This window comes from Stegodyphus dumicola, chromosome 9 (genome assembly GCF_044657685.1).
Source record: "Stegodyphus dumicola isolate Sdum_Otavi_A_Nest chromosome 9, ASM4465768v1".
In the NCBI taxonomy this organism is placed as follows: domain Eukaryota; kingdom Metazoa; phylum Arthropoda; class Arachnida; order Araneae; family Eresidae; genus Stegodyphus; species Stegodyphus dumicola.
In genome coordinates this window covers 73,038,365-73,064,771 of record NC_140776.1, presented here as the reverse complement: position 1 = coordinate 73,064,771, position 26,407 = coordinate 73,038,365, and the positions used below count along the sequence as shown (strand labels likewise).

The window sequence follows — 26,407 nt, the reverse complement described above, 5'->3', positions numbered from 1 at the left end:
GTGAAAAGAACTAGCGGAAGGAAAGCATTGACTCTCTTACAATAACTAACATAGCAGTAGGAAAGTGGATAGTTATTGCTGATATTTGGGAAGTCTGAATACCAGATGACCTTAAGCCTGGGTCTCAAGGATTTGAGTCACTTTAAGCGTTGAGTTAAACTCAATAACGAACAATTTAGTAGTGCCATTTTAATGGTTTGTTAATTTTATGACTTTTTTTCTTTACAGTTTCACGTAGACCATATCATATTATAAGGAGTACTACAACATAGGAAATTATTAAGGTAATATCTTTGAATTTTTATAAGTCTGTGCTCTGTAACAAAGGTTATAGGTTTTAGTTTGACTAAAGTTCTTTTACAAAAAGCAAGCCTGTTAGACGACTAATTTGATATGGAAGATATTTCTGGTAATTTTGTTCAGCATCCCATAAAAACATTTGGGATACGCTTGGAAAAGCTGTCTCTGCCTATTAATTTCTTCTGTTTACTCCAAGAGCTGCAAACTGCTTTTCTACAAGAATCAGCATTCTGCTTTTTGCACCATACCTGTGAAAATATTTAGTGAGGTTTCGGTTTCCCACTTACTTCATTCTGTCCTACTTCTATTATCCTATTACGTTGGATTATGTGATTCAAGAAATAAATCGTCTACATAGAATTTGCATTAAAATTAAGTATTATACCATTCTACATTAATGCTTATTTGTACAAAACATAAACATTTCTTACGACTATATTAGCTGTGAATTAAGGAGTCGAAAACATTATTTCCGCTCTTATCGTTAATTCCGTGCTTAGTTGAAACTATATAAAAAAATAAAAGACTGTGACACTGATTAATATCAAATGTTTTATAGCAAGACAAATGTAAAATTATTTAATCAATCAACATAAAAGCTAGTCTTTATCAGAATATCAGTTAATATAAATAAATGGTAGATTGTTTCCCCTCACATATTTAACATGTGCCCACATTTTGCAAATTGAGCATTGCTCCTATTCTTCTCTATATAAGTTATTTTCTTCTTTTTCTTTTGAATTTTTTTCTTTGATCTTTTCTCCTTTTCACTTCTTTTTTCTATATTATTAAGTATTTCTTCACATTCCTTTTCCAGTGCTTGCTTTTGGACGTCTCAGTTAGGATGGATTTCCTTTCTCTTCAGCCTCTGCTATACTGCTTCTGAGGGGAAGCTTTAGGGGATATAAAAATCGATTTTTAAATTTTGGAAAAAAAAAAGTTGAATAGAAAAAAGCAATTTTCATGTTAACATTTAACGAAGAAAGTCTAAATAAATGAATAAAAATCTCGGGGCAAGCTGTAACATGTTACAACTTTCCCCAAGATTTCGTAACAATTGCTACATCCTACGGCTTCAGGCATTTTTTGTTAATTTAAAAAATATTACGATTAGTAAAAAAAATTAAAACTGCACTTTAAAACTTAATGCACTGACAAAGTAAATAGTAAAAACCATTTTAAAGACTATCAGCTACTTACTTTAAATCCAAAGTTACGAAATATCCCCCCCCATGAACTATCTAAAACGAAGCATGTGTACGCAACCTCTCACTACTAGTCTTAGTGGACATCTACTGTGATTGTGTAATAGAACCCTTCATAAGAGTTATATTTAATAAAAATACTGATAAGAAATTTTAAAAATCCACTGTATAATTGAGTATGTTACTACTTACCACTGTTACAATTAGCCCCTAGCTCCTCTATTGTTAACTATCATCTGTTTTTATATCTGAATAGAACATTAATTCAATAATTTAAAATAACAATTGTATCAAAAATAAAAGTTTATTATACGCAATTCTTGGTGTACTTTCGAATGAAACAAGAAGTTTAAAATGGAACTATCGAAATTTATTTCATCCAAAATGTTCCAAAATAGCATTATTGTCTAAATTAATGCACACAAAAATGAGTTATTTTTACTGCTTTTTGAAAACGATTCTGATCTTACCTTATCCAGGATTGCTCTTGCCTAGTTAACTCGTATAAAAAGAGTTCTATATTTAATATATATATATATTAATTTTATTATTATAAAAATGAATAAATAACTCATTTATCTAGTTTTTTGTAAAATTTTAAAAAATCAAAACGATTTCATAATAACAAATTTATTCCTTTGCTTAAAGTTCTGACATTAAAATTATCTTCAGGAATACATAAAAAATATTTAAGGACATAACATCATAATATATAATTTGGTCTAATACTAAAGGATTCATCAGTAAAGAAAAATACATACAGAAGTGTATGTATAGCATGTTCCTTCCGGTCATTTGATTTCTGCCAGTAAAGAAAGTACGTTTCTGAAATTACTAATTTGAAACTTATAGGGACATTATAATATTTTGAAGCAAGAAATGTGAAACGTGCAATAACCTCTCTTGGACTCGAACCTGGACCTCAAGAATATGGGCAAAGTGTGCTACCGTTACATCATAAGGCATGCTGGAAGGGGGGAGAAAATGCCTTACAATATACATTTAAAATTATGCGAGACTTATTTTCCTCAAACAGAAACAAATCAGGAAGCTATGTTCCGGTAATTTAAGTATTTATAGAAAAGTAGATTTAGAAGTTTATACGTTTGTTTAGTTGTTTAGGGGTTATTTTTCTGGTCTAAATTTTGCTGAGGTAAATTTTTATTACTTTAGAAAGGAAACAGGGTCAATTTAAATTTTTATTAAAAAAAGACTTTATTTGCAGCATTTACATATAATTTACAAGTGGTATGTTTACGACATTACCTTAAAGTACATTTAAGACGTTGAAAAACAGCTATTATTTTTTTTGGTATTGTTTTCCATTTAGGCAGTAGCCTAACTACTATAGCAGCACATAGCCAAGAGAATGAACAGCAGTCGTATGTTTTGGACAGAAAGAAAGAGAAAGAAGGGAGGATTGTACCGATCTTACACATTGATCCGGTAGGAAAAAGGGGATGGCAACGTCTTGTGGAGGGGTCAAGGAGGTAATTGAAGGTCCCTGCTGTATACCTAATAAGGACTGCTATACAGTATCTCAGCAGCAGCTGCGGGTTGTATGAAATTCAGATTTCGGCTCCAAATGCAAGATTGGCTGAAGGAGAACGACTTTTTTTCTTGGTCTTGTTTTATTATTCTTTCACTCAGTTTTACTCCCTTTACCCCTTTCGTTCAATTGATTTCGGAATTTGTTTTTACATGTCCATCTGTGTCAGACTGGTGCAGTTTGTTTTTTGATACTTTAAAAGAAATGAAGTAAAATCCTGAATGCTAAAATTATTTTCTAAGAGTCACTAATATGTTTTCCTTTTCAAGTTTGAAAATTTACAAAAATTTCAGTGCTAACAACACGATGTAAAAGCCGTGTTTTTTTCTAATTTCATATTCGCAAATCGGTTTTCTAAATCGCTTTTAATTCTATATGGAATTCAGATTTTAAAAAGAGGTGCTTATTTATTGATTATTTTTCTTAAATTTTCCCCTTTACTCTCTGAAACAAAAAATTAAAGACATAGTTGCTATATGAATTACAGTGTTTTGAATTGCTTTTTGAACACATGACTCAAAGCTAATCTGTAGTTGTCAGACACAAAAATTTTTTAAATAAACAAGCAAATAAAATTAAATTAGTTTTGAATTAGGTAGTCTCACCTGAAATTTCAATTAATACTTTAACTCGATATACTTAATATTGAGTTATATCAAGATTAAATATCTTCATTTTTAAATAGAAAATACAACTTAGGAGCATTAGCATAACAATCTAAAGGATCATTTATTACATTAAAAAAATTCATTTCTTTTCCTATCCTTAATCAACCTTGCCTGAATGTTGCTTAAATAAATATTAATATTTTTTCTCAGTGTCTCTAATTACCTTACTTTTTTCTAGTATTTCTAACTGTCATTATCAATTTCTCAGTATCTCTAATATTATTAAATAATTAATAATTATAACTAATTGAATAAAAACTTTTAAATTACCTTCTACTATTGGTAGATTTCACAAAATTCTATTATAAATTTCTCATAAATCAGACAGAAAAAAAGATTATGAGAAGCCATTTAAAGTTCCTCACGACAATGTTGTTTTTTCGTATTACAGATTCCACTAGTGTGGTGTGACACGCTTCATAACCTATATCCATTAACGATAACAAATCAAAGTTAAATAAATCTCCTTTGTAAGGCTTGTAAAGCTACCCATAAATGAATCTGTAGAAACTTCACGTAAATCTATATTTTATTTTTATTACCTACCTTAAATTAAGTCACAGAGAACTAGGTTTATGTATTAAGCATGAGATATTGCTCCCATTTCGAATTCCATCCCATTACTGATTACTGTTTTTGATGCTATAGAGCCCATAATGTGATGTTGTGAAAAATTAGCTGAATATTAAAATTGCATAAACACACTACGACCATATAAACAGTAAGCTGAAGTGCACTGTTTATAAGATTAGTAGCTCCAACGTACACTGTTGTTACGACTGCAAGTATTCGCTTCGTTAACACTAATTTGTACTTTTAGACTGAATATCAATAAAAATTTTCAATTGTTTTATAAAATAATACGAGTATCACACTTTGCAAACTACATGCTGAGCTTCATAAACTGACATATTTAACGTATTTTAGGATTTTTTAATTAAAAAACTGCAACTAGCTATATATAATGCCATAGAGTCCTTTCTTTATTGCTAATAATAAATAACAATTAAATTTTTCTTTCCGTTTGAAGATAGCAAGCTTAAGAATTAATTCAAAATTTTAGAATACATAAATCTTGTCTTTTTAGAAAAATCTTAACAGTAGATTGTGTGCATGCATTTTTCAGAAACATTGTAAATCATTATATATTAGAAATATTCATATGTTATACAAAATAGTTCGCTGTCTTAGAGGTGATAATGAAATACATATGAATCAAACTTCACAGAAGCATGGGATATTTATGAAAAGAAATTAAAGTAAATCAGATTAAAATATTAATCTGATTGTTTGAAAAAAAGAAACTTTATTCTTAAGTAATAACAAAAAATTAAATTATGTGACTTGAATAAACCCAGTTTATAACATTCATTTAACTATTTTTTTTTCTTCAGAAACTTATACATTCCACCATATATATGCAAAGATTTCCTCAAATTTCGATGATCTGTTTCTTCGCATGTTTAGAGCTTTCTGTCTAGAATCTAGGAAATAAGAAGGAATAAGGCGAAGGACATTTCCCTCGAGATTCCGATGGCCGTTGCTTTGACCATTCCTTCTTTTGGCACTCATCAGAAAACAAATTCTGCACGCCTGACGGTACGCAAGGGAAAGAAAAATAAAAGAAATAGAAGTAAGAAAGAAGAAATTGAGAATCGCGGTTACGAGCAACGACGGGTGGGATGGGCTTAATCCTCAACCGTACCCTGCCAGGAAGGAATATGTTTATCAAAACAAAAGCTCGACCTTTTTAAAATGTATGAATACGGCAACCTCGACGACTCAGACTTGCATGAAGTATGGTGGACATTTTGATCCCTTCTCTTCTCTACTTTTCCTCTCTCTCTCTCTCCCCTGGCTCTTTTCCGCCCCTGCACAGATGCCACCGCAAAGTTGTAAATGAAGGATAGATAGAAAGAATAAATTCTTGTTTGGTGGCGTGGTTAAAGGGAGGGGGTTGATGGAGAGACGGATAGATAGAGAGAAATTCTGTGCCGCCTACGAATCTGTCAACTTAGTGATGCAGACCTCCACTTTACCACGGAGCCCGCCGGTTCTTAACAAGGCCCGCTTGCTGCCTTAATTTCATTCACTTAACAAGAGAGCTTGCGGAGGGCTCTGTGATGATCCATATTAACTTGATAATTAGCCCCCCCCGTGCTCCCGCCCTACCTCCTCACCGCTTATCCGCCGCCCTTGTACCCCCTTTTGCTGCTTCGCTTAAAAGCGAACTTAGTTTCGCCATCGCAGCCAGTGGTGGAAGGATGGGGGGTAGGTGAATGGGAGTGGGGGCTGGAAGCTATTGCAATGCAGATGAAGAGGTAGTTTCCATATAATTACAAACGAATACAAGAAAGTGCGCTGCCACCGAAGGACGGACGGACAAAATTCTAGTGCAGCTCGGCTATCCGCGCGATGCAGACGTCGGGCACCGTCGCTCCTTCGGGCAGCAGTAAGATTTTTTTTTTTTTTTGAAAAAATTCCTTCATACTTTTTTGGTACCCTTTTGTGGATCTTTGAACGTTTTGCGTGATTTCTCCTGCTTCGAGGATTTGTTGCCCATGTGAGTATACCTCTAGCTTAGAAAAACAATAGTAATCATTTAGACATCGAAAACTGGATTTTAGTTCTTAAATCTTGACGTTGAAGGACTAAGCAATGAGTTTATCTGATCACCAAAATCTGATGACAGATCTTTGCTCCGTTCCCAATTCTAGTCACGAGTCTGGTTCACTGTTTTATGATGTTTGCGATATCTTGCGAAAGGAAACAGAATGATGGCAGTCAATTATTCAAAATTTTAGAACTGAGGTACATCAGTATCTTTTTTTTAATTAGGAGACAGAAGGCGCTCCATTCATTAATGAACGAAAACAGTTCTATTTTTGATCTGTCTTTGATGTGATCACGAACACAACTTCCTTTTTGGAAAAACTGCAATATAAAATAAAAAGCAATTATATTTCTGCCAGGCTGTTTAGAATACAAACATGATTAACTAGCTTTTGTTGTAATAGTTAAAAGCAATCCAGGAAGAATAACCGCACAAAATTCACTTTAACCCTCCCTTTCTCAAGCGCTACAAGTGAGCTCAGTGTTCGTAACTAGTTGCAGAGTCATCTGGTGCTGAATTGTGTAACCACAAATGTATAGCATAAGGTATACCTTGAAAAACGCATACTTGATATTTTGAGCATAGCATAAATCGAAGAAAAATAACTTTGGAATAATCAAAGCATTTTATAAAGCTTTTGAATTTATTGGTTTACATATTAAAACATCAAAAAATAAAATCGACTTCCGGTTTATTCGGGCATTAACCATCTATTATGAATTTGGGATCAACCTCTGGCTTTGCTTAGAACATGAGTTTTAGTTTTTTTTTATGTACTTGTTACATCCCTTAGCTTTCGGAATATTTTGAAGTGTAGAATTTAATAACAATTTTTTGCGATATATTTTACCTTGATTGCAAACTAAGTAACTTATTAATCTTTCACTGTTAATCTAAGCATCATTCAAAAAACTAAATGTTTGTAAATAGGGCGGTAGTTCTGAAATGTAATCATTTGACTAAATTTTCACCGAGTATTGATACCTAAAATGCACTTTTTTGTTTCCTTGATTAATATCTAAACAAAATATTTAACAGCTTCGATTTAGCACACAGAAAAGATTGTTTATACTCAAAAAATAATTTAAATCGATATTTTGTCATCGTCATATTATTCAAATATGACGATGTCATTCTGTCATATTATTCAAATAACATTCGTACGTTCTCCGAAGTTTCCCTTAATAGGAAATGTGTTTATCGACTGCTATTCACGACTTAAGCGTTTTTTATATTGCAAATATTAGTTTCATTTTTGTGTATTGAAGTTAAGTTAATATTCTGCAATATAATAGCAATTCTTTAACAATAGAAACAAGCGTAAGACTTTTTTTTTTTTTTTTGACGTGCGTGTATAGCAATGTAAAATCTCTACTCTTTTAATTTTTCTTTATTACAGCAACCTTAGTTATGATCACATTAAATACTATGTTGAACTACCATTTATAGTTTCTCGGAGTTTGGAAAAAAGTATTTTTGGATATTTATATCCTCATAAATATCTAAAATTCATAAACTGGGTTTCGCTGTCTGCTGAGAAACTTGACTATTAAATGACCAGAAGATAATAAGTCAATGACTCTTTTCAGGGTCATCATCAAGAACAGAATTTCTTAAATTCCATCTTTTCTCATTTTAGAAGCGTGAAATTTTGTTATTTACTATGCAATAAATAAATCTTTTAAAATTTCACATTAACTGTTGTTCAATCACGCAACTTAAATTTTGTAACATTGGTGCTTTTGAGTTAGTTTAAGCTTTGTGTAGATTTTTTTCAGCACATAAGTGAAAATATGGCACTACATAGTTCCTTTCAACATTTCATGTTTATGTAATTATACATGTGTATATGCGCAATATTCTAAGAGTTTAAGTCATTACATTAATTTCCTTTTGACGTTCCATTCGTTATTATTCTAAATGATTAAATATTATGCTTTTAATTGCTACTAATTTCTTCAAAAAAAAAAAAACTAACTGTTTTTATATTATAATTGGAACTTGGAAAAAAAGGTTTAAATAAAACATTTTTGTATAGGAATATTTTCCTTGATTCTAACTAAGTATTTGTTATTGATTGAAATTTTTCGGGAAAAGTAAATAGATCGTTCTAAAAAATTTTAAAAATGTTAATAAACATAATTTAAACAGATTACACTGTAATTCAGACCATTTCTTTGTAATTAAAATACGCTTAATTCGATAACTCTCTATCAGTAGGGAACATGGGATGATCAGTAGGGAATTTGGGCATAAAATAATATGATAAAACTTACTTTATGTCATATTTTATGCGTGTGTACAATATATTTTCCAAAAAATATTATATTATGCAAAACGTTTACACTGTTTTACACTAAGTTATGCACTAGGTTATGCATTAAGTTATGCACTAGGTTTAGAAAATTACTCTAAATGTTCTCTAATTTGTTCTTATCTTATAATGAATATTTTTAACATGAAGCAGCTCTAAAAAGAAGGGTGATTCTCTAATATTATTTTATACAGAAATTTAATCAATGATATATGATAATGATTGTATTCTAAAAAATATTTTAAAATTTATCGGAAATTTGCAATTTTTATTTTACTTACTATTGCAAATAATAAAAATGCAATATAATTTTTAATTTCCGCAATCTTTAATGAGTTATTGCTACAACTTGAAAAGCGAATTACCTTCATGATGACACTGAGATTTATATTATCAAATCTAATAATATTTTGTATTTTAATTTAAATAATACTTGAGTCAAACATAAACATAACTATTTTGTTAATTTTGAAAACATGATATTTATTTTTCATTCTGTTAGAACCTTCTTAGTTTACAATTAAATATTTCTTTGAGATTCTTAACCAGTTTATAGAACCGTTATTAATAAATTGAGATAACTTATTGCAAGTAAAATACATTTTTAAAGCTGCAGAGTTTTTCATATATTGCATACGTTAGTTTGAAAGTTTAAAACTCTGTTTCCATTGTTGTAAATTTCTTTATGAGATTCTTCATTACATTTTCGTTTTCTGCTTTTATATAGTTATACATAAATTATTCAAATTCTATTGATAACTTTCTATGCTTGCTCACTTTAAGTTCTACTTGAAGTGAAATTTTGTATCTTTAAGGCATGTTGAAATATTATCTAAGTGTAAAAATGTGTTTATATTTAATATTTTTAATTCAAAACTAAATTTGGTCATCAGGTTAAAATTATATTTTCTTATTATTTATTCAATTTCTTAATTATTATTTCAGATATATACAATTTAAAATACATTTTTATCATCAGATGCAAATTAAATTTCTTAATTTCTCCCATCATTATTTTGCCCATCATTATTTGACTTTATATATATTTTCATTAAGGAAACAATGTAATTATTTTCAGTGAATCGATTATTACAGTAAATTAAATTTTTCGTAATATAAAAAAAATATGATGTGTACACCGCATGACTTCCTTGTACGTAATATTATATTATACGCATTTTTCCCTGCACTACATTTAAACTTATTTCATTATAGTTCTCATTCAATAATTCAGTTCTCACTTCGGGGCAAGGCAAAAATACATAAAACCTTATATCTTCTTTAAAAATTGAAAGAAATAGAAAAGCATAAAATACCAAGTACAGTTAAAGCAATTAAAAAAAAACAATATATACAATTAAAATTACAGTTTCTACGCAAAAACAAGCAATTCGGTCAGCAGGCGAGAAGGCAGATTTTTCGGTGCAGAGAACTAAATGTTTCCTTTTGGTCTCACTCGGGAAATAGACACTGATTCTGCTAAATTTACGTTTTAAACTTAGTAGAATACAGCGAAATTAAGTTATTAAGTGATAAAGACTTCATTCACTATTCTGCTAAGTTTCAAATGTAAACAAATATGGCTACTATGATAAACAAAAATTAGGCTTAGCCGCACTTAACAACTTTTAACTCTTGATAATTCTACAACTGTCGCGTGCAAATTAACTAAATGTGTAGAAATTTTAATCGGAAGATAAGAACAACATAATACAGTCATTTTTAAATCAAAAGAAAAAAAAAATGCACACTTTACCAACATATCAGAATTAAAAAACTTAACTTTACATATTTATATACTTTTTGTGCTCCGATTGCAACCAAAAAGGGAGGTGCACTTCTACATGCTATAGCAGTCCTATATACAAAATTTCAACGTTCTGAGGCTACTCGCTTTTGAGTTACGCGAGATACATACGCACGCACGTACAAATGCCACGAAAAAATCTCTTCTAAATCCATTTTAAATCAATTTTATAATTCGCTTGGGGAAAAAAAGAGTCCTTTGTTCTGTCCTTACGTACATATGTCACGCAAGGATATCACTAAATTTCATTTGATAGCGATCAAAATGGGTATTTTCGTTAAAATATGGTACCCAGAATTTTTTGTGATTTCTTTACTTCGTACAAGGAAGTAATTAAAGTTTTTTAAGTGACGGTGATCCTCGTATATGAAAATTATAAATAAAAGTGATCCCCGAATGCAGTCAAAAATCTCTATTAAGTCTACATATTAGATATAGTCTTAAAATTCAATGTTTATACATAAATATAAATTTAATGTTTGTTCCTAATGATTATCAAAATGTATAGAAAATTTATTGTAAAATTTATAGATGAGGAACACTGTAAACAGATTTATAAAATTTACATGCTATTAATTTCACAGGTACATTTCAAAATGGTTTATACAATTTACATGTTATTAATTTCACAGGTACATTTCAAAATATGTTTTTTGTTTTATACCGATAATACATTTATAATCAAAAACTGTAAATTGCAACTTGTATGAAAATAAAAAGTGTGTGCATATGTGAAAAAAAGAGTTAGCATATTCCATTATTTTTTTATTATTTTACAGACTTAACAATATGGAATCATTTTTTGTTACTTTAAATGTCTAGAAAAATGTGTCAATTATGCATAACCGTATATAAATTAAATTTCTCTTTTACGTATTAAAGTAACAGCAGTTTAAATAATTCTAAAAGTATGTACTATATAACTTGCTTGCAATAATGGTAACTTGCAATTAAATAAGCATTGTTCAGTACTAGCTATAAAATAATAAAAAGTAATTTCTTTTCAAAATATATTAGGCTTAATTTGTCTAATAATTGTAAGATAATAAATTAATTGTAAAGATAATAAAAAAGGTCTTATTTAGTGGATTTTATGAAGACAAGACTTTACTTGATTTGATTAACCAGACTTTACTTGATTTGTCTTGATTCAATATATTAATATGCAGAAATCTTTGCATTTCATTTTCCATATCATGTAAGAAAAATCCTTGTTAAACTGATAAAAATGCATTGTAAAAACAAACACTGAAACACACTATATTCTTTCAGATATAGTTTCTTTAAACTATTTTAGTAACATAGAAATTAATTTTTTATTATAATGAAACATCGTAAAAATAATACCTTTTTCAAAATGATTATTAACTCAAGGCGATTTATCAGTTTAAAAAAATAGCTACAAAATTACAGAAACAGTGAAAATTTTCTCCAAGTTTTATTTTCAGGAATATGAAAATCTAATGATTTAATGTAATATTTAATGAAGAAAATTAATTTTCATGAGTATTATCAGCTCCATTTTTAGACAGAGAGCTAAATAATTTCAAAAAGCTCTGAACACTTAATATTAATTGACATAAACTTATTCGACACTTAATGCTAGGGTTAAGTAAATATCTACACATTTTCTACAATACTTTTTCTATAATCAATTCATGAATTCAATATTTTTTAGCTCGTAATGTGTATCTCTGCTTTCAAATAAGTAATGAAAGTAGTCTAACATTTTTGTGGATAAAATCATGTTCTGTTTAAGTATATTATCAGAAGCGTTATTTTACTGTCAATCTATTACACAAGATTTACTTTCGGTAAAAGATTTTATTTGCTGAAACATACGTTAGAAGTTTCAAAACACTTCTAGATATATCTTTAAGAAAGGTTATGTTCAGGTATATCTCATTTCTGATAAAAAATGTAATCTGACTGGAGTACAAAACTTAATTGAAATCAGCATTAAGTAACGTAATATACAAGTCGAAAATATCGGAGTAATAATTCTTATGACGTTAAGCATCGCTCACTTTGCGACTATTATGAAAATAATTGGTTACAGAGCTTGATTCGATTAGATATATTCAAGGACTTAAAACGAGTCGGAGTATACGCACATTGGAGAGTTCGTAAATTTATATGAAGTTGCTTGGCATATTTAGGTCTCGAATAATTGGTAATATATCATTCTTATGCCACTGCACGTAATTATCAAGCAATAAAAATAGAAATGTACGCGAACTGTAAAAGAAGGACCTTAAGAAGAAAAAAAATTGTCATGCCACAAGGCAAAAGTAGACAGAAAATGCAGAAAGCATTTGAGATAAAACTGACTTTATGATGTAATTTTTTTTGGCAAATTTTCTCCTTATCTTCAAACAGGAAACCAAAAATTATGATTGGATGACCAAAGCGATGACTGCAAAGAAAATAGAAACTTCCGAAAGCAGAAAGAAATATTTTTAATTTTTTTTTCTTCTTTTCCCCTTTGGTCGAAAAGTCTTCGCCAGATGTTGAAGCTGATAATTTCAAAATAATCTTGTTAGCAGCGCCGTGGCTTGCTTACAAAATTAGTTTCCGTTTCTGAATATCATTGAGGTTAACTGAATATGAAAGGCATATTATCTAGCACTTTAAGCCGCAAAGACAGTAGTCAATATCTGAAGTTTTATTGTTTAAACGCTACTGAAACCTATGTACGACATAAACTCGATGAATGCTAATATCTATCATTATTCATTAACTTTATGTTGATTCCACTATTTTCTGACAGTTAAAGTTATAAATTACGTAAATGTGGGAACAGTTTAACATTATTATTCTAATGTTCATGGAATTACTCATACGATTATTTATTATACATTTTTATGAATCTTTAAAAACAACCTTTTAGTATTGACTATTGTCTTATTACGAGTAAACAATGACAATGTCAATATTTTAATTTATTAATACAAAATTTCTTCATTATGTTTAGCATCAAAGTAAAAATATTACTGAATTTATTCATTTTATAAACAGAGCAAAAACAAGAGATACATTTTACGCTTTTATGTAGCATAAATAAATAATCTATTCAGGTTTAGTTGAATAAACATTTTTGTTCTTTTTTCTTTTAACTATTTCTGGAAAAAACTAATAAATTTAACCTCATGCATGTGAAATTTATGATCTTCTTGTAAATGTACATAAGCTTCGAATTTCGAAAAAGCTTACAAATATCATTAATTAATAACAATTCTCTCAAAAAATATAAACAAATTCCAATTCTGCTCTTATTTGATGTTTTTTGCAGGTCCAAAAGTCTCCAACATGTGAAGGAAAAGTTGAACCCCTTGGTGAGTATTTGTTTGTTTGTTTATCTAAACAAGCAAAATTTGCTGGAAATTTTCCTAATTTGAATGAATATAAACTTGATTTATTAACTTAAGCGAAATGCTGCTTGTACTATTTGCTTGACACATTCACAGTACGCTCGTTGTTAAATAATTCAATAACGGGGATGTGGTAGAAAGTTCGAAAACCCCCTCTGAGCTCAATTTTCATTTTCTTCCATAATGATTTATTGATTTTTATATTAATGAAAACAATTTATCATTTTAGCTAAAATAATATTACATTTCAGTCCTTCCTTCCAGTCGGTAACGAAGGCTTAATTTCACATGCTTTAAGGATATTTATTTAAAAGTAAATCAACATAATAATAATACATTTTAAGCATGTTTTACAGATATATTTAAAAGTCGAGTGAGTATTTAAACTCTATTTTATGCCAGAGTCTGTTCTATGAAATTAAATACTTGTGTTAAGGAATAATGTATTATGTTAGATATCAGTTTCTAAATTAACCCGTAGCTCTGCACAAAGCAGATATAAAATATTTATCATAAATTCTCCAGTTAATTTAAATTCTATCAGTGTAAAACAATTAATTTCACTTATATTGAAAATATTAAAGCAAAGCTGAATAAATAATCTTGTTTTTGTATCAGTGACTAGCCCACCAGCAAACGAGCAGTAAAGTCGATGAACACTGGTAGTCCGGCCCGAGGTTCGAATGCCGTAAAAAGGCTGGCTGTATGGGCGTTTTCGTGGTTTTCCCTTATGTAACGTGTATACGAGTCAATTTGCCTTAAAAAAATCCACCACGAAGGCACACCTCCCCTGCCGCAGATAGCCATCGAGGCTTAGTCATAAATAAGCCGAACTTATCAGTGACTATTATTAAATTCGTCAAGGGTTTATACTCCTCAATTACGAGTCGTAGTATTTAATTACTGCTAGGTATTTATGTTATTTTTATTACTATTATGCACATCTGCCTATCTACAAAAGTATGTCTTATGAGGATTTTATATTCCATACTTTGTGAGGTGGCAATAAATCAATATTTCAATCATATATAAAAAGTATAGGAACATATTAAAAGTTATAATTTCATGTCTTCTTGATTCAGGAATATATAATTTATTTAAATGAAAAGTAGAAAACGCATTATTTGTAATTTCAGACATTTCAGACATACATATTTTGCTTGATGTTGTTACTTGAGTCAGGTCTAGATAACATTGCTTGGTTACGTCTACTTTTTTTTCCTATCTACAACGTTTCCTATTGTTTAGCTTTTTATATAACGCTTATATCTAATCAAATAGTGGTGTGCAATTCCATAAGCAGTGTTTTTGTTTACTCATGCAAAAATTAGAGAATTTGAAGTTTTTAAAAATCTTAGAATTTTCTATTAAATTAAACCCTAGAACGTAGGAATTAAACCAATGAATCTATCCCTACGTAGATCTAAAGTAGTGCATGTAAACATTTAAAACTTCAAACTGGAAGAGAAACCAATTCGGGGCTGTAGGGCTGGACTGATAAAGATACAGATTATTATTATTTTTTTTTGATTATTTGAAGTTTTAAGTTTTAATTTTTGTCTTTATTGATTCAGAAGCAAGCATAAGTATTTACTTTGCACTAACTCTCTGATGACGATTCTGTGAAAGATGTAAAATTCTTATTTCATTTTTCACTTTGGCATATTTTGCCGCCTTTTATTTGCAGTTTCCCATTCTTTTTTTAGTTTTCATTTTTTTAAAAATTTTCTATATGGTTTATTCCGAATTGAATATGAAATGAATTTTAATTTATATACATTTATGCAAGAGAAAGATAAAATATATAGAACTAAAACCAAACAAAAGTGGAAATTTTTTTAAAAAGATAGCACAATTTTAAAATAATTCAATCTCAGACTTGGAAAACAAAACTGAAATAAATGTTAATGCAAAATAAAACAAAATTAACATAATATTAAGTAATAGTTAATAATTCTTTTGTATTTACCAAACAGTAAACTAAAGATTTATCAAATGAGCCACGTTTCTGAATTCTATTTGAATAAACTGCAAAATAAATCAAAGAATTACTTAAATTTAAAATAAATAAATAATACTATCTTAGTACAAAATTTTAAATCTTTAAATTTATTAAAGAAACTAATTTTTTTAAGTTATATAATTCTAAAAACCTGCTATTATCTGAAATCAGTGATCTAGATGTAACCTGACCAGAAATGTGGTGAGTAATATATAAAATGGAGTAAAAGCAGAATTTTTTCTTTCTTAATAAGAGGAAAAATTCATTAATTTTACAAATTATTAACTTGAAAATCCGTATTAGTGCAATGTTACTAAGGTTGGTGTTGGTGTATTTAATTATGGCAAAGCACACTAGGGCTATCTGCCTAAGGGGAGGGATGCCTTCGCGGAGGACTTTCTAAGGGAAACTGGCTCGTATACACGTTACACATGGGGAAAACCACGAAAACACCCATGCAGCCAGCCCGTTCGCGGGATTCGAACCTCGGACCGAACTACCAGTGTTCAGCGACTTTACCGCTCGGCCGCTGGTGGGCCTGTAAGTTTCTAAGAAAAAGATAAATGGAGAAACTAGAATTGCAGAAAGGCAACATTTCCCAAGTTTTGTAAAGACAGATTGTTATAAAATTCCAAAATTTGCGCAGAAAAGAAAAAATAAAGATGGAATTGAGTTGATTTCTTTCATTAAAGTCAAAATGATGAATATTATTTTATACTTGAGAAAACGTATTGAAACGTAACATCATTATTATTAAAAATACTGATTATTTTAGGATATTGCTTGGTTAGAGGTATTAAAAATACTGAAGAAATCCAAATGCTTTAAAATTCGAAGGTAAATTATGTGTTTTTGTTTTGATATTTGTAAGTTTAACTAATTTAACTAATAGAAAATTAGCTGTTTTAATAGTGTAAAATATTATTTCATAATTGAGCTTTATGACAAAATAAGAAAAAGTAAGTAGATAAATAAATAAAACTTTCAGAGTAAAATTTTCGAAAACTTATAATTAAAAACTTACCCTAAAAGAATTTTTTAATATATTAACCTATTACATTTTTTAACATTTTTATTTCGTTTCATTAATTTAAAATTTTCGAAAACACATATGTTCCAGCTGTTTACTTCTTTTTCAGCAGAACTTCGAGTAAAGTTAGAGAACTGAGTTAGAGTTAGTTACAATTTCTGTATATTTTAAATTATAGAAATAACAGATAAATAAATTAAATGATATAATTACCCAAAATCAAAAAAAAAAATGCTAACGGTGCTTCAGTAGTTTTTATATCTAAACAAAAAATTTTGTAATAAGATGTCATTTTATAAGATTAAGTTACATTTTTATTTTTTTAACTTTTGCATTGTTATCCCAGAAAGAAATGATTGCAGAAAAGAAAAAATTTTGTTAACATAATTTTTACTTTAAGACTTTCTAAATTTCATTCAATCAATCGAATTTCGTTAGTATCTTTAAATATTAAAACTAGTTGATTAATAATTCAATTTTATTCAACATTCATTCTGCATGATATGGTATTAAGTACAATCTCTTTTCAATGAGAAATAAGAAGAGATTCCTAACATAATTTCTGAGGCTGTATGATGACACAAATGCAAACAGAATTTTCCATACATTATTTGCGACATTCTGGGTTGTAAAAGAGAATTATAAAGTAGATAAACAGATAAATTGCGATGAAGAGAGATTAGGAAGATTAATCAAGTTTGCAAAAATATAATGGGCCCACCAGTGGCCGAGCGGTAAAGTCGCTGAACACTGGTAGTTCGGTCCGAGGTTCGAATCCCGCGAACGGGCTGGCTGCATGGGCGCCTTCGTGGTTTTCCCCATGTGTAACGTGTATACGAGCCAGTTTCCCTTAGAAAGTCCTCCACGAAGGCATCCCTCCCCTTAGGCAGATAGCCCTCGTGTGCTTTGCCATAATTAAATACACCACACCACCACACCAAAAATATAATGTAGTTTGTAAAAGTGATCTATGTTTCATGTAACTATATGCCGTAGCAATATTTTTCTTAAACCTGTACTTACTTAAGTCTTTATTGCAAAACTGCATACATCTATAAGCATTTAATATATTTTAAAATTTCTTAATAAGCTTTCTCATGAGAATAAGAATTAGATTGTCACTTTTGAGATGTTCTGAATAGTTAAACTTCATAAATTACTGTACCCTATGTAACTTTGGATCTAAAATTATGACTTTTACCTGCACTCTATTAATATAATTTTTAAAGTTTTCACATCTTGAAATAATAAATGTTATTCTTTAGTTATGTAAGCAAATAATATACCAGATACAAATTTACGTGTTTACTAGTTAAAGAGAAAACATACGAAGAATATAATTCTGAGTAACATAAAATAACCTGCTTCCATTCTTTTACTTTTCACATTATGAAATAAAAAAATAAAAGAAGATTTCTATTAAGTTATTTGGATTACCTCCTTGTTTTGCCTTCATAATTCAATGTTCATTTATTTGCTGTTCTAACACCCCCCCTTCTCTGACAGTAGCATAAGATTAAGTGCCCGAATTCCTCGTCTCTAATAGCCCAAAGCTTATCGTTGGTTAATAAATAGTACCTCGAGCAATTTATAGGTGATAGTATGAAATTGCCCAGCTCCGACGCAGGTTTGAAGAAGAATTCGCAGGTGACGGATCCAATGGTCTCACTTCCTTTCTCCTTCCAACAACTTCTCAAGAAGGCTTTCATCTCAATATTACTTTCAGTGCCTCCATGCTGTAAACACACTACATGCTTGCAAACATCTGTTCTTTCCAATAGATTCGATTCCAGGCCCAAGGGTTCTGCAGCTGGCTTCCTTACCGATGCCAACAAGAGGGAGTTTGCTTATTTGAATATAGCGAATTACATAAAAGTTGTCTGCATAATAAGAGGGGAGCTTCCGTGGACGACTTTCTGGGGGAATTGCTTATATTTATATTAATATGGGAAATTATAAGAAAACACAAAATACACATACAGGTATCCTATTTGCTGGATGTTGAGCGCTGGTCGACCTATTAGTGTTCGCCAGTCTTATGACTCAATAGGCTTAATTTTAAAAAATTTTGATCTCTTTCTTTTAATATTAAACATTTTTTGGCAAAACTAGTTCAATTTGATGTATGTCATATAGCTGTAGACCAAGATTATTCTCATTTATGACATCAGTGCTGTAAATGAAATTCTTTTAATTAACTGCATGATTTATGTAACATAACAAATCTTCATCAAGAAAATATTTTTATTGAAGCAGAAAACTCAGTGAAATAATTAAGATGACTTGAACTTAAACTGATGTGAAAATCAACAAACAGCTGAAAGAAAACAACCAGTTCCGAGATTTTGGGCTTATTAAATTGGAAGCAGTAAAAGCAATAAACAATAAAATTCGGCCAAAGTTCATAAAATTGTTTGGTATTCGCCAAAGGGTGGGATTCTCCGTGGAGAATTTTTCAAGGAAAACTGGTATGTACCTGCGATACACATAGGAAAAACCACGAAAGCGCCCGTGCAAGCATTCGACCCGTTCGCCGGGATTCGAAATCAGGACCGAACTGCCATTAATTAGCGAACTAAGTTATTGACTTTCATCCATTTTACGCATTCGGCAAGATAATAGACCCTCAAAGACTAGACATTAACCTCATTACGCCTCTATCATATAGACATATAGGTGTCTGGATATAGACATAACTTAATATTTGTATTTGCCCATGATGAATTTCGTGGCCTTTGTCTGATACTATTGTCAGACAACTGAGATAATTCCCAACACACACAGCTCTTAATATTTGTATCCATTTACAATGAACTATCTCTAAGTCAACTATCGTGGTTCTTAGCTTTGGTCATAAACTGAAGTGGCCGTTTTAAGACCTTTTTAAGTGGTAGAGATTATCGATTTGCAAAATACATTTACTCCAAGGTCCTTAAAATAGAGAGTCGATTACAATACTTCCTTTAGTACAAGGAAGTAAATATGTGATATTTCAGTTTATTAATGCTATATATTAATAAAAACACGAATTAATTATAAAGATAACAAATAATATAGAAACAAATTTATTTTTATATATATATCTGATATGTAATTTGCTCACATACTATAAATGAATAATATATTTTAAAAGGTGAAAATATCATAGATGTAAAGAAAAAAATTACAAACACCTGGCGGCATTATTAGTTATGTTGCTGTTGTTGTCGTGTCCATATTACATGGAAGAATGTTTGCCAAAGCCTGCTGTAAAGGGAGGTTGAACTTCTGTTCTCCAGCCTTATTTTGAGGGAGAGCATCCCGGGGAGGACGAGTCCGAGGGTATCCTACCCCCTCTTCGCCTACCACCAGCCTCTCGAATCTCCCAGTACTTTCGGCTCTCCGCCGAAAGAGTGCCGTCATGCCGCACCGACACTGTACGTTTACAAACATCCATGCCTTCTCTTGGATTCGTACTCGGGCCCTTAGGTACCGCAATAGATTCTCCTAACCACTATACATCCTTGCGGCAAATAATTTTGTTTCGATGTAAGTAATATAGTAATCGATATAATTTATAGCAAAATGACTGAATTTGTAATCGTTTAAATAAGTATAGAAGAAAATATATTTTATAATTTAACTACTATTATTAAAGTAAAACTGACACATTTACACAAACAGAATAATTACTAAAAAGTGAATCTGTCAATATATTATGTATTTCGAGTATGGAATAATCGTTTAGATATCACTTAACAACATATTTACTACACTTCTTTTCTTTATTAACGTATTCTATAGGGGAGTAAAAAAGTAAAGAACAAATTCAAATTTAAAGTTATATATTCATATTGTAAGACCTATGTAAGAATTTGACTTGAAACGTTTTACTAACCCTAGTTATTAACCTTTCGGATAAGTAACATAAATTAACACATAAATGTTGCGTAAAATCAGATTCATAACATGCTTGCATATATATATATGCATAAGAAAATTCTCAAATTTTTTAAGCATTATTTGTGAATAAAATGCAAAATAAAGATTTCTGCCCTTTTTTCTCCGTGTTATAAAAATTAAGAAAAGTTCATAAGTGTTATACGATTTAATTTCTAAAAATTTTATACGTGATAAATATTACTCGTACTTGTATTTCAGCTCCTCAACATTGATTTAATAAAGGAAAGTATAATTTGAAATTTAATAAAAAAGGAAAAATTATTAGAAGCAAATATTCTAATGAAACAGGGTAAGACTGTATCAAATGTAATCAAATAGCAAAAACTGTAAAAATTAAATCTGACAAAGTATCCTAATATCATTTTCGTTATAATAAATAAATTAGTTTAAAATTTTGCTTTACGTCTTAATGAATATAAAATATGCAGTAATAAACTTTAATATTTTAATTATATCTTCGTTTGTTTTTAAAGAAATAATGTTTCAAGTTTTAGTTCATGCTAATCATTCATATTAAAGAAAATTACTGCTCATTTTTTCATATTCATTCACATAATTTCACAAAAATGTATGATATGTTGAGTTGCGTAGCATTCAAGAACTTTTCTTGAAAATGCTCTGAGAAAATCTAAAAGGTTAATACTACAAATAAAGCTTTTTATTAGTGAATTATTAATTTTCTTCATAGATACAATTAAAATATTAGTCAAATTTTAATAACTGATCGAATCTGCTGCTTAATTATATGCAGTTTTTACCCTGAGTTAAAATTTTAATGGCTGTGTTAAACGAAAATTGGTAGTCATTAAAATACAGTTTGATTCGGCACTTCGACTAAAATTTAATTTGTGAATTTTACTTGTACTTTTGAGGGAGCTGTAATTCCAAAATATGTTAATTAATTATATGCAATAAACTAGTTTTTAAATATTTACTCATTATAAAAATAGACATACTTTATGAAATATAAATTATAAACAAGGCATTTCTTTGGTTGTGATTTTAAACGAAAGAACTTAACGCATTTTAAGAGATAAACGACAAAACTTCTTTTTTCAAAAACAAATTATTCCGAATAATTGTTTAATCAAATTTTGTTAATGATATAGCCAGTGTCTTTTAATATGAAACAAATGTCAAATAAAAGCTGAGTTATGCCAATAATAAAATTACATGAAATTTCTTGAAAAAAAGGGAAATTTAGAATAATGCATGAAGAAGCTAAGACATTCATAAACATACCCAAATATATATGCTATATATTTTTTTAATGTCCGGGGAGCTTTATTAATTAAACACTAGCCTTGCGCCATTTCAAGGACTGAAAAAGGCGGTAATTTCACTATGGAAACACCTAATGGGTGGTCGCCGTCGCCTTCTATGAAGAGATGAACAGTTACAACCATGCCTTCTCTGGGATTCGAGCCCGGGGCCCATCACTACGGCAGTCAGGGTCACTAACCACTACACCCGCTTGGGCGGCTCAAATGTTCAGAAACATTACATAAAAATTTGAATTCCTTCAATTTATTCTAAAACTATTAGTAATGTTAATAAACCAAAATTCTAAAATATCGAAAGAAACTCACAATGAGAATAATATGAGAAACTCATATGAAAATAAGCATCGGGAATCATTATAGCAAAACATCAAATACAGGCAGTAAATTATAAGTAATAAATAACAATGCTTTCAAAATAAAGTAGCATTTAAAATTTTTTACTTTCTCTATTTTAAAATAAGTTTTTATACATTTAAATAAAGAAAATGAAAATGAAATGCAAATAATAAGCGAAGGAAATGCTGATATAATTTTTCTTTCGTTATCCTTGACTCTTTTTCTTAGAAGATAGTTGATTGTTTTCGCTGCCTTATTCATATTTTATTACATGTATTACTTGATTACATCTTGCAATCAAATGCATTGTTTCTAGAAAAGTATTTGGATGCCATCATCACTCGTCATTTCTTTATTTGCCATATTCTCCTGCGTATTGAGGTAGTTATATGCAGAAAAATGCATTTGGAAAACAAAGAAATCCCTCGAAAGTTCGCATTACAATCATCAAAAAACACCGAAAGCGTATAAAATAAAGTGACGAAACCAGAAAAAGGTAGAAAAATAAGTTATGCAAAGATTGAAATAAACCTTCGCGAAATAAAACAAGAGAGAAAACAAACAAGAAGTAACAAAAAAGCAGAAAAAAGCGCAATAAAATATGAACGTTTCCGGAGAGAGAACGCAATTGTTAGTTTGTATGTCAGCCTTTTCTTTTCTTTTTGATGTGAATTTTTTATAAAGGTAAATCTGCTTTGCTTCAACACGTTTGAGTGAGTTAACAGCTCACATCAAAATTTAAATAGAGCGGCGATGATATTGTACGGGTTAATATAATCATGCATTTATATTTGAAGAAAAGTGTAAAATATGTGGGATTAAAATCCTTCAAAACGTGCGTTGATGAAACATGACCATTTTGAAGAAAATTCTAAAATTCTTTCCAACTATTTCTCTTCCAACTCTAGCTTTTGTTATTTATTAAACAATATGTTTTAAAAATCTGCAAATAAAGCAGATTAAAGTGGGAACCACATGAAACAACTCATGAAATCATTTTTTAATATCATGTAATAGGCTAAATATATCCAAGTTACGATTATCTTCATTGCATTTATAGAAGTTGTGATGTATTTCTAATTAATAAACTCCTTAGAAACACTATAAAAGAACTTTAAATATCAAACAGAAAAATCAATATTTTAATCAGTGTACATTCTTTGCTAGAATTTATGTTTTAATTTATATTATTGAACAGAAGTTTTATTTAGATCAGTCAGAGATAATTTTCCAAAATATTGAAAATTCTTCATAAGAGTAAGTTTTGCACATTACAATAAAGTTAAATTCAAAATTAAAATAAAGGGGGATTTATAATAAATTTTTTGCAAAATTCACAAGTTTATGTAAAACTATTATACATTGTTGACTCTTTATAAAGTTCTCAAAAGCTACACAAAATTAATCAGCTAAACTCAGTTATGATTGTAGAATTTAAAAATAAATTCTTGATATTTCATAAATTTCAAAAATTATACCTCATGTAATTTTCCTACGTATTAAAATAATTTCAGTTGCAAAAGTTGGCTCTAACTTCTTATTCATTTTTTAAAACAATTATTAATTACGCATAGATTTTGTAATGAATGTTTACAATTGCGCAAATAATTCACCTTCATAAAAATGTGCTATTTTTAAATAATGCCTGATTTTTCAGCTATTAAGTTCCATCTCTAGAAATAATGTGCTAAGTCCTTTTTGGGGAAAGAAAAGATTGAAAATTAATAGAATTAAAAGTTACTGTGTCTAAAATATATTACGAATAAATAAATAAATAAATAATCTTATGGAACTAGTTATTTCATAAAAAGTTTTAAAAAATGTACAAGCTATAAGAATAAAGATAGCTATGATACATTATGATAATTCATTTTTTTTTAAATTCATTTTTATTTAAAGTATGAAGGTAAAAATTATATTATAATATTCTAATGTTGACTTTAAAATATTCAGTTAAATTTTATCATTTTTGCAATGCATATAGAACACAAGTATTTTCCCAACTTTGAGAAACTTAGAAGAGGTGTATGGATTTAAATATTCAAATTAATAAATTATTATATTTTGAAAAATTTTGAATTTTTGGAAAAAAATAATTTTCTTGAGTAAGTTATATTTTAAATATTCAAGGCTAAAATAATAATCTAGAAAATACTTTTCGTTTTGGCTCACATTTATAAAAGAATTAAGTTAAAACTTCATTCAATCAAGTTTTGATTTTTAAAAAAATATTAATTTTTAGTAAAATAATGGGAAATCTTTCATGCAATGTAGTTTGAAGTAACTTAACATTTACATAACTGCACAGAAACAGACAAATATATCATATCGAGAATCATTTAAAACTATAACTTCCTTGTTAAAATTTCAACTTAATAGCTATGATGCAGATTAGTTCTTTATGGATAGTATATTAAAGTAGTTTACTGCGAGATTTATTAAATCAGCCCAAAGGAAAAAAAGTTGTCTCAGTTTATATAATTAAATTTTGAGATTCAAACAATTATTTTATTTTACATCGTCATAGTTAAATATTTTATATGAAATAGTTAATTGAATTATTTACAATGTCACAGTTCTCTATTTTGTTTCAGATTCGAGGTAGTTTTTTACTATTTTTTAATCAAGAAATTTTAATGCAATTCAAATAAAAATAAAAATTCACACATTCCCAAGATTAAAATAAACATTAGTTTTGATATTAATAGATACAGTGAAATAAACGCATCTAAAGTCGAAAAAACAATTGTATTTTATCTTAACCTTCTAGCAAATGTTTGAAATAAGAAATAATTTCATTACGTGTTTTGTGTGAAGAACTAATTATTACACTTAATTTAAATAATGCAGAAATATTAGGATACCATTTTAGATATCCCGTGCATCATAAAACTTATTAACAAAGATATATTAAAATTTATTTATCCGATTTAATGAAACAAATGTTATTTACATCATATACATTGATAAAGCAATTACATGAAAAATTAGATTTATAATAATGCTTATGAATAGCATATCTATTTTCTTAGAGTACTTTTAGTTAAATCCAAATACTAATCATGTACATAAATAAAGTTGATATTTGTATGATACGAATTTGAAACATCTCAATTAGTTTCTATGCAAAAATCACCTACTTTTATTTTTAGTATTAAGTACTTGAATAAACAATATTAGACTTATTTAATTATAATTATTAAATTGCAAGATATAGCATTTTTTAAAATTCTGTAATCGGCAATTTCAATAAAATTATTTTTGCTGTTATAAATTTCTTTAAATAGTCAGAGTAAAAATTGAATAATATGCCCCTTACAAGTCCAGTTTAGTGAAGATCGAGAGTTAAAACATTTTCTAATTCCGTGAGGTTTTCTCATTCTGCAAACTCCATTTCAAATATTAATTTGCATATTTTAGCGTCCCTTTTAAATGGATTTTCCCGACTGCTTGCTAAGCAATTGTTTTACATCAGCTCAGTCGTTTCTCATAGATAATAAGATTAAAGAAAGAATTTTCACATTCAAAAAAGCTCATTTTTGCAGTCTCCATTCTTCATGAGTATTAAAATATGAATAACATTTCATGTACCTATAATATTCCAAAACTCTTGAACAGATCAAAAGAAGTTTACGCTCCTCGTTTGAAGAGATCAGCAATCCTAAAGCAATATGCGTCAGAATATCAAATGCGCCGGCTATAGTCCATCGCTTTCCCCGCTGCCCTTCGCATGCTTCGCGGCGAATGCATCGGAAATCAACCCGCTGGGAGATGAAGAATATGCTGCGGTGACGGACCCACAGGCGAAGCCGATAGCCGCGGGGAATTTCCCTCGCAGGCGGCGACACCTCGATTCTGCTCTCGCGGGAAATGGTCGATCGCGCGGTGAATAAGGAGAAATGCTTTCTCTTCGAGAAGGGAACCTATAATTATATAATATCATCAATCAATATCAGACTTTCTTCATCGATGAAGTGAAAGTAGAA

The 26,407-nt window shown here is 29.3% G+C and overlaps 1 protein-coding gene and 1 long non-coding RNA gene across 14 annotated transcripts in view; one reads left to right on the top strand and one right to left on the bottom strand.

Moving 5' to 3' along the window:
* Nucleotides 1–26,407, top strand: part of LOC118185753 (uncharacterized) — a 555,072-nt gene that overhangs the window by 246,200 nt on the left and 282,465 nt on the right. For 12 of the 13 annotated variants that reach the window (XM_085823608.1, XM_085823606.1, XM_085823612.1 and 9 more), the window contains one exon: nucleotides 13,750–13,792. In XM_085823608.1, the coding sequence (XP_085679734.1) occupies nucleotides 13,750–13,792 (43 nt within the window). Of the gene's footprint in view, nucleotides 1–6,065; nucleotides 6,286–13,749; nucleotides 13,793–26,407 lie in introns of those variants that run through there. The other variant, XR_004757641.2, reaches the window with a different exon arrangement.
* Nucleotides 839–26,357, bottom strand: LOC146995382 (uncharacterized). Its single transcript, XR_015043007.1, has 2 exons — nucleotides 26,013–26,357; nucleotides 839–1,193 (listed from the first exon to the last, which is right to left on the bottom strand). It is a non-coding gene; the product is annotated as an uncharacterized LOC146995382 (long non-coding RNA).